Source organism: Callospermophilus lateralis, chromosome 6, assembly GCF_048772815.1.
Source record: "Callospermophilus lateralis isolate mCalLat2 chromosome 6, mCalLat2.hap1, whole genome shotgun sequence".
NCBI classification, from domain to species: Eukaryota; Metazoa; Chordata; class Mammalia; order Rodentia; family Sciuridae; genus Callospermophilus; species Callospermophilus lateralis.
This window is the reverse complement of record NC_135310.1, coordinates 139,852,447-139,862,016: the sequence shown is the minus strand read 5'-3', so window position 1 is coordinate 139,862,016 and position 9,570 is coordinate 139,852,447. Positions and strand designations below refer to the sequence as shown.

General features: G+C 39.3%; 1 protein-coding gene across 1 annotated transcript; it reads right to left on the bottom strand.

The window, feature by feature from the left end:
• Window positions 1-611: 611 nt before the first annotated feature.
• Window positions 612-8,790, bottom strand: LOC143400896 (serpin B9-like). The gene is made up of 6 exons (XM_076857862.1): window positions 8,623-8,790; window positions 5,147-5,284; window positions 4,415-4,532; window positions 2,910-3,052; window positions 1,720-1,875; window positions 612-1,016 (listed from the first exon to the last, which is right to left on the bottom strand). Exons 1-6 carry the CDS (start codon window positions 8,788-8,790, stop codon window positions 612-614), a joined length of 1,128 nt encoding a protein of 375 aa, XP_076713977.1.
• Between the last annotated feature and the right edge of the window lie 780 nt (window positions 8,791-9,570).

The window sequence follows — 9,570 nt, the reverse complement described above, 5'->3', positions numbered from 1 at the left end:
TGTTTGTTAAAGTTTTTTGAGTTTTTTTAGTTATAGATAGATATAATATCTTTATTTTATTTATTTAATATGTGGTGATGAGAATCTAACCCAGTGCCTCACACATGCTAGGCAAGTGCTCTACCACTGAGAAACACCTTCAGACTAAAACTTGTTTCTCTATAAACTTGGATAATACTAACAGTATATTCCAGCATTTATTACTATTGTGGCATTCAGACAAAGACAAGTGTGTGACAAATTTGAAGTACCAGGAAAGCACAGTATAAGTAGAAGGAATTGCATTTAAAATGAGTTAGAAATGTGTTTGGGGCCATCTGGGGAAAGTTTGCAAGCTATCCTAAGCAATCTGTACTCCACACATAATGCAACAAGAAATCAGAACAGCCTACTGGCCATGACCCTGGTTCTGTGGTACAAGTTAGTGGGCAGTATGGGGACAGCTGAGTGTGGTGCATCATGAGATCACACTGGCAAATTGTTCAGAAGGCTTAGGACCCTGCTCTCATTTTTCGACTTGGTGTTCAACTAAAGGCCCATCCTTATGAACTGTAGTGAAATTTTGGGGACATGGAAAGGGGGAAATTCTCCATGGAGAGAAAGTACAACCCTTAGGGATCTGAGAACCTGCCACAGAACAGAACAGTGTTGGTTTCATTATGCCTAATGAAGAAAAGGAAGGGGTGGTCAGCACAGAATGTTCGTGAATATGATGAGCCAAATAGCACTATGTTTACGGGTGTGGCTGCCACAGCCTCAGTGCCTTCTTCATGCACCTCCATGACACTCTTGTGCACAACCTTGGACAGACACAGGTCTGTCTCAGTTGACAAGGCAGACAAGTCAGCCTGGCCTGGTTGAAAGGCATCGACCATTCCCAAACGCTGAAGCACAGACTTCATTTCATAATCCTCCTGCAGTTTAAATCTTGGAAGGAAAACTTCCACTTCAGTATTCTGCAAAGAGGCTGCCTTGGTCCAGGCTATGAATTTCTCAAAAGTAAGGTTATTTTCCACCTGAAAGACCAGAATCACAGGTTCATATTCAGACTATGGTGGGTATCGACGGACACACAGACATTTCCATGAACATTGCTTGTTAACTGTCCATACAGGACTGGCAGTGCCTTCAGCTGCCCAGAAACTTGTGAGAGATCTGGCTTGTCCACCATCCCACGTGCTATCCCATATATGATTTTCCTGCAGGAAGACTGTGGCTGTCCCTCCTTATTCATACACTAGCAAACCTTATTTATTTGTGAAAAGCATCTATGCCTAGTCAATGGTGCTTTTCTAGTGGTATTTGTTGCTTTCAAGGAGGCTTAGTTTTTCACATGATAAACCATTGCTGGCAAGCCAAAGACACTGGGCAAAGGAATGGCTCTCAGTGTGAGCCTCTCCAGGAGAGGGACATCTGTCTAAAGTGGAATGAGGCACTGTTTGTGGAAACTCATCATCACAGGTAGGGACCTGCAGACAGGGAAAGCCCATGGGAGCTGCTCTGCTCCCAGTGACCATTTAGGTCATCACAGTGCACTGCCACCATTGAGAGGACGGTTGACTCTCTTACAATAGGGATCGTATCACAAGGAAGCAAGGAGGACAGGGCTGGGCCATTTGGGCTTTGGGTTGGAGATACTGTGAAAGAAAGGCACAGGGTGTACCCAATTCTTCCCACTGAAATTCTGAGTTCAAAGGAGTGCAGCCCCTCCCAACTCACCACACTGAGGTCCACGTCCTCATCTGGGAGCAGGATGATCATGCTCAGCGTCTTGCCATCATAGGGCAGCTCCAACACCTTTGTCTGGGCCTCACTGATGTAGATGAAGTTAAAATTGGCTTTCTGCCACATCATTGGCACTGGCCATGTGTCCTCCTGAGAGGAATGACCACATGAGCACAACATTTAAAATAGTATGAAAAGGGCAAGAAAACTCTCAACTCTGCTGGGGTCCAGCACTACTAGAAATTAATGAATAATTATCTGAAATATGCCCTATAAATAAGGGGAGGAATTTAATGCATACAAGCTTCCTTATTGCATTACATTGCATTTTAAGGGTTTACAGAATTTAGCAAACTATACTAATATCCATTTTACTTAAAGTTGACAAGGGCCTTTGCAATCATTTTTAATAATATGAAGCTGCAGATGTTGAATCAATAATGATAAGGTATGATTAACAACAATTCAACTGTGAGATTATTTTTAAAAATATTTTTAGTTGTATTTGGACACAATAACTAGTTATTTTATTTGTTTATTTATATGTGGTCCTTAGGATTGAACCCAAAGGCTTGCACATGCTAAGCAAGTGCTATACCACAGAGCCACAGCTCCAGTACCTAAATGTGAGATTATTTTTATTAAAGAATAATAGATTGAAAATCTGGGGTGTAGCTTCATGATATACCACTTGCTTAACATGCACAAACTCTGAGGTTGATCCCTCATTGCACAAAAATGTAAAAACAAAACAAAAATCATGATTCAATATATGTGTTTTCACATTCCATCTTTGTACTCTGTCTCATGTCTGATTATATATATATATGAATATATATATATATATGAAAAAATATATATATATATATTGCATACATATGTATGTCACCTCTTTTTGCTTTTTATCTAAGCAACTGGTGTCTATAAGGAGGTATTTGTGTCCAGAATAAGGGTTAAACCAATACATTATGAGACTTCATCAGAGGCATTTAGAGCGCTAATAGGCTGTATCCATAATAGATAGCAAGTATTATTTATTCAAGTCATTTTTCCACTGAGATTAAAATTCATTAAAAGAGATGATAAGTTTGAAATTATGATTAATCAATTATGCCTTTATAAAGTTAAATTTTCTATTCAATTTCTTCCTCACACTAGCATAATTTTTGAAAGTCTCTCCCTACCCGGTATATTTTGAAATGCATTTCTTTTGTGCATGATTTGTCAAATGTCTTGTCCCATGTTCCTTGGAAGTAGATGGCATTGACAAGAACCAGCCTGGTCTGCTCATCAATCGAGCCCATTGGTAGCAACTCTGGAATTTTACCTTTCAAGAAAAGCACAAATTCTGTCAGTTGCTTTTTCTGAACCCATGGTGAATAAACATGACAACGACGTCTTGGAGATCCAAACATTATGGTTTCAAATGTGCTGAGTTTGGATGATATGTATAAATGTCAAAAATACCAGCTGTGAATGGTATTCATGATGATAGACACTGGAAGAGCCACTAAATTGAAGATGGTAAAAGACTTCTATGTCATGGGAGGAAAGCAGGTTGGGACAAAGCAGAAACTTGACACCAGGTTGGAGAAGAAGACAAGCAGCAAAGGAGAGAGGGGCTGGGTAGGAGCTGACATTACTTACTGTGGGTAAGAGCAGCTTCTGGTCTAAGGCCCTGTGGTCAAGCCCAGTTCTAACATTGTACAGATACCTGGCCACATTCCTGGGGCAGATAGAATTGAATAGCTCCAGAGCAGGGACATAGGAGGAGTTTCTGGAAGCTACAGAAGAGATATTATGATTGCATCCTCCTGACACCTGGAATCCCTGGAACAGATAATAATTTGGGTAGGTGAAGGTATGTCCTTCTTTCCCTGTACATCAAGTGGTATGTTTCCAAGGAACTAAGAGCATCCCTGCTAATTTGCTGCCTCTAGAGGGCACAAGAAGAGAAAACTCCAAGAAGTAGTAGAAAGAACTACCTCTATTTTTTACTATCTCATTTGTTAGCAGAAATAGGGACATTCCTAGAGATGTGTAAGTGCCTGATGGTTCAAACATCAAACCATTATTGATCTAGAGGACCAAAGTTAGAACTTGTCACTCTCTAAAACAAAAATGAATACATTTTAACCTCACAAGCAGGGCGTTTTCAATCTGTGGAATGGATCAGCCTGAGCGAGGCTCTGTAGTTGACTAATCAAGTCTAGGCTTCTCAAGTCTGATGAAGGACACTTACATGAGAGATAGGAAAGAAGAAGTAGGAGAAGTCATCTTAACATGTAAAAGTTGAAGTCCAAACTGACCTCAGGAAGAGGAGGGCCAAGGGCATGACTTGGGAAGATCTGGCCATTGATCTGTTCCCATAGATGACAATCACAGGCCAGTGAAATGTAAAGTATTACATGGGAAATCTGACCTACAAGTTTCTATTGACACTAGCATCAGCCACTATGGCCCTGGGAAAACAGACAGCATTAATTCTCTGGTTTTGAAAACCTGAGCCACTGATCAGATCTTCTGTGAGCCACTAAGGTTCACAGGCACCAAGAGGCTCAGCCAGGCAACCTTGCTCTGTTGGTTCTGTAACACCAGTGACATTAGCAGTGAGGAGGAGAGGTAGAGGAGAGAGGAGAGGAGAACAGAGGTGGGGTGGGAGGAGAGGGAAATAACTTATAATTCTGACCTTTTGTTTCTTTTGAGACCCAAGTATTTATATGCTCCCTGGACTTCTCTGTAGCTTCAGCAAAGGACAGCAGCTCCAGCTCCGCATGGTAGAACTGAAGACAGGACTCCTTAAATGTCTTTGGAGAGAAATAGTTCAAATGGCCAGGTTGCTCAATAAAATGACAGTGAGCTTCAAAGCATTCTGAAGGCTATCTTTAGGTTGTTCTTAAAATTAAAAACATGATCAAATCTTAAGCTACTTGATGGTGAAATATTTCAGTTTGTTAGGAGATATTTCCTGAGCTCGAGAGAAAATAAATAAAATTTTAGATATTGCCAAAATTGAAATAATACAAGTTAAAATTGGAGAATTGGGGTCTTTATAAAAAAATAGTTTACTGTGAGTTTCTCAAGTTCTCTGGAATATTGTCCTTTTATTTACCTATTTATTTATTTATTTATTTATTTGTTTGCTTATTTTTGCTTGGTTTTGTAGTACTGGGAAGTGAGCTCAGGGCCTTGAGCATACTAGGCAAATGTTGTACCACTGAGCTATGTCCCAAGGAAGTTTTCCATTTTGTTTTTGAGACAAGGGTGTCACTAGGTTGCCCAAGCTGGCCACTAACTCTCCATCTTCTTGTCACAGCCTCTCAAAAATGCCATACTGCCTGTTCTCTAGGGCCTCTCTTCTGGGTTGTATATTTCCAGGTATTTTAAATTCCACTTTTATTGTTCTGCTGACTCAACTTACTGAGAGGAAATCATAGGTCTTCTCTCCAAAGAGCCTGTTGGCTGTTGTAAGCAAGTACTTTGACCAAGGATTGTTCACTTGGGTGAGAAGCATCCGGAAGCCCTTATGGATGTCTTCCTCTGTGTTTAAAGACATTGCCTGTGAAGGAAAGCAAGAAAACCCTCTCAGTTTTGATCTTGATCTCCACGAGAATTTTCAAGCAATATTCTTCTCAAATACTGCATAAATTTATCCTTTGAGAGGAAGTTGATTCTAATTGAGAAGTGACACTGGTGGGATAGGTGGAGAGAGGGGCCAGGAACTGCTGAGTAAGATACGGGTTTTGGACCTGCACAGAGCTCTCTGCATAGTTTATAGATGAGCAATAGAACAAAACGAAAGAGGCAAGAGAGATTCAGAAAAGGGACTATTCTTAAGTCCTATATTCCATGGAAAGCATAAATTTGTCAGAAATAGAGAAAAACTTTCCTGTATTTATGTACAAAATGATGCAGTTCAAAACACTAATATAACTTGCCTTTAGTTATTTACAAAATTGCAGTTCAAAAAACTAAAAGTCCAAGAAAAATTTGGACAGTAATGCAATCATCATGATAATGTTTAAAAGGAAATAAAAGTATAAAATGAGCAATATGATTAATAAGAATAATCAGTTCCTAAACAGTATCCTAGAGAGAGATAATATATGTTTACTATATGATACTTTCTATTTCAATAAAGGTGTCATATTCAACAAGGGAGTTTCATTTGACTCTGAAATACATAAATCACACAATTTATATTTAATGACGTCAATGTAGGAAACTAAAAATCAATAACACTACATATAAAATACCAACAACATGGAGATTAACCTACTAACTAATTATTAAAAACAATTTCTAAAGAAATAACTTTCCTATGTAACAATCAAATAACTAACATGTTGACTATTTTTTTCTTTAGATTTACTCAGCACTAGCTTTTGACATAGTATAAATAAGTGAGAAAGCAGCACAACTTTGGGATGCGATCTTAAATGACTGTACTCAAAAAAATATATAAAACTCATATTTCTAGAATTTGTAATATGACTTCCATTTCCCAACATAATTAAATTTAAGCTACTGCTACATCCATGTTCATAGCAGCACAATTCACAATAGCAAGACTGTGGAACCAACCTAGATGCCCTTCAATAGACGAATGGATAAAAAAAATGTGGCATTTATACACAATGGAGTATTACTCTGCATTAAAAAATGACAAAATCATAGAATTTGGAAGGAAATGGATGGCATTAGAGCAGATTATGCTAAGTTAAGCTAGCCAATCCCTAAAAAACAAATGCCAAATGTCTTCTTTGATATAAGGAGAGTAACTAAGAACAGAGTAGGGACGAAGAGCATGAGAAGAAGATTAATATTAAACAGGGATGAGAGGTGGGAGGGAAAGGGAGAGAGAAGGGAAATTGCATGGAAATGGAAGGAGACCCTCAGGGGTACACAAAATTACATACAAGAGGAAGTGAAGGGAAAGGGGGAAAAATATAAGGGGGAGAAATGAATTACAGTAGAGGGGGTAGAGAGAGAAGAGGGGAGGGGAGGGAGGAGGGGGATAGTAGAGGATAGGAAAGGCAGCAGAATACAACAGACACCAGAATGGCAATATGTAAATCAATGGTTGTGCAACTGTTGTGATTCTGCAATCTGTATACGGGGTAAAAATGGGAGTTCATATCCCACTTGAATCAAAGTGTGAAATATGATATATCAAGAACTATGTAATGTTTTGAACAACCTACAATAAAAATGAATTTAAAATAAATAAATAAATAAATTTAAGCTACATATATTTTTCTCAGTCTTCCAGTTGGTCAATATACCTTCTTTTTTGCCTAGATATTAGCCAGAAATTAACAAAAAAAGTCCTGTCACCTGGCAAAGATGTACAACAAAATTACCAAACCTTTTATTTTGTAGCTGGACTGCCATCTAATGGAATATAGAAGGTATTCAGCAAAAAGATCAATGTGACTTGGTTTGACAAGTTAATTTGACAGAAAAAAATATATAAAATCTTATATCCCACACAAACTGAAGTTTCCTGAATAATTTAAAACCAGAAAGAAAAACCTTTTAGTAAATTAATTTTGACCATGAAAGAAATTAGCAGAATGACAATTCTACAAGAAACCAATTAGAATCATTTTCAAAAGTGGTAATACAGGTTTGTGTAGTTTCAGTCTTTTCTACCTTGGAGGCAGATCTGAAACAACAGTATTAACAGGCATAATGTAATGGCAATCTTTTGAGAGTATTTGTGTATTAACACAATCATATTTTTGTTAGTCTATTCACTCCACAGTTGTTTTCTTATGAATAAACATGAGTCATAGTAGACACATAGATCATATCAGTTAAGTCTCTTGTCACAACAAGCATTAGAACTTTTTGGAGCCGTTTCTTCTGTGAAACATGATTTTGAGTGCCAAGTTGTTTTTCCTCTGTGGCTCATCCCCAGGCCTGAGATCTGCAGTACTGAAGGAGCAGTTTACCATCACTGCCCAAATATCCCTCATCTGGGGAAGGAGCAAAGGACTGACTCCCATAAGTGAACAACTGTTCTAAGGCCACAAGTTTAAGGAACTTCTTGATGAAGTGAATGAGTCCTTGCATGATTCAGGTTCTCTCTGCAACCCACATTTTGTTTTCATTATAGGGGTGCCCCACAGCCTTTAGAAGTATGTCCATTTTTATCTTGGTGTCACTGGAAGGACCTCTCCCTGGCAAGACTGCAGCAGAAGAAGAGGACTCTGGAGTGGCTATATTTGGGGAGACATCTGTAAGTCCTTCATGGCGGCAGCAGCACTTGAAGAGAGTTTCCACACTGACCTTGATGATTCTTAATACAGTAAACACTAAAAATGTTTGTCCTCTTCTAAAGAATTATTCTAATATTTAACATAATATTCAAATATATGACTTATAATTTAGAAAATAATATGAATGTTCTATTACCAAACCAAGTAATTTCATCAAAAAATAGTTAAGCAGCATTAATTATTTTAATGTTACAAAGGAAATAATGATATAACAAAACTCGCAACACACAATGTTAGAAAAGGGAGAAAAAAAATCCTGAGGAATACAGGGAAAAACACAAAATGCTCACGAGTCCAAGAATTTATCTTTTCAAAGAAAGCACACATATCTACCCAACATAGACAGACATCAGCAATTGTAAGAAAAATTTATCAATACTCACAAGAAAAGTTATAAATGAAAAAGAGATTACACAGTAACCACTGCAAGCAACCCCCACAACATTTCACTTGAGGAAACACCTGACCTCTCTCCTTCCCTTCATTCTGTACCCTCTCCCTGAAATGGTCCAGGCTCACCCCTCCTTCCTCAACAGTTCTGGAAAAAATCAAGGAGGGGATAAAAGACAACCTTGCAGACCAGTCTCTCCTCCTGGGTGACAGGTGAGCTTACCTGAGCCATCTGGTCTTTGGTGTTGCCCTTTGCCCCCAGGAGGACCATGGCCAAGGCAGAGGAGATGCTCAGGGGAGAAAAAAACACATTTTGTGAAGGTCTGTCTTGACACAGCATCTTCAAAACCTGGATGGCAAAGGTGCCATTTGCTTTTGAAAGAGAATCCATGATGCAGGGTCTGGGGGCAAAGAAGACAGAGAAACACAGTGAAATGGGGCTGAGGACACTGTGTGTGGTCTCTGCTTGGCTTTCATTTTTCTTGTGAATTCAGAAAATTTCTGAGTACCAGTGAAAGCCATGGGAGCAGATTAGACATGTGAGGAAGGGGCTGGTGCCTGTAGAACATCAAACTGTCAAGGAAAGGAAGAGCATAAAAGCATGCATAGGAGAACAGAAGTTGACAGGTCAAAAAAAGAAGAGTGAGTAGTCAAAGCAAGAGCAAGGAAGTGCTACTTGAAGCCAGAGACAGTGGATTTAAACACCACTGGGCAGCTCTATGCAGTGAGACCCTCCCTCACCAGAGGAGGGCCTTAGATCCTGGGAAACCTCCTTGACAACATCCCATTTCTCAAAGATCCCCCCAAATACATGTCCAAGCAAGCCTACAGTCCCCTCCCAAATCACTCTACCCCACTCCACTTCTCTAGCCCCTGTGATCCTGTGCCTAGTACAAACCACATGTCTCCACTGAAGAGCCTCTGACCTCCATGACCATGAGATCCCAAGTACAATCAGCACTTGCTCACTAAAATGCAAAGCAAGTGGGCTGGGAAGTATCAGAACATGGGCTTCCCATGTTCTAATAAGAACAAGAAGTGGTATCTTGATCCTATGAGCTCTCCCTTAAATCTCCAGTGTTGCTAGGGAGAAGCTCAAAACGTATTTTGTAGATGGCATCCCATCGGCCTGGCCCGGGAGTTTGCTGAAGTTCTCCTCTATCACAGCCTC

Excerpts from the sequence above, each read along its gene's own strand:
- LOC143400896 (XM_076857862.1), bottom strand. The coding sequence starts at position 8,790 with ATGGATTCTCTTTCAAAAGCAAATGGCACCTTTGCCATCCAGGTTTTG. Across the intron at positions 3,053-4,414 it reads GGTCTCAAAAGAAACAAAAG|GTAAAATTCCAGAGTTGCTA; the intron begins GTCAGAATTATA and ends TTTTCTTGAAAG. Across the intron at positions 1,017-1,719 it reads AGGACGTGGACCTCAGTGTG|GTGGAAAATAACCTTACTTT; the intron begins GTGAGTTGGGAG and ends CTGGTCTTTCAG.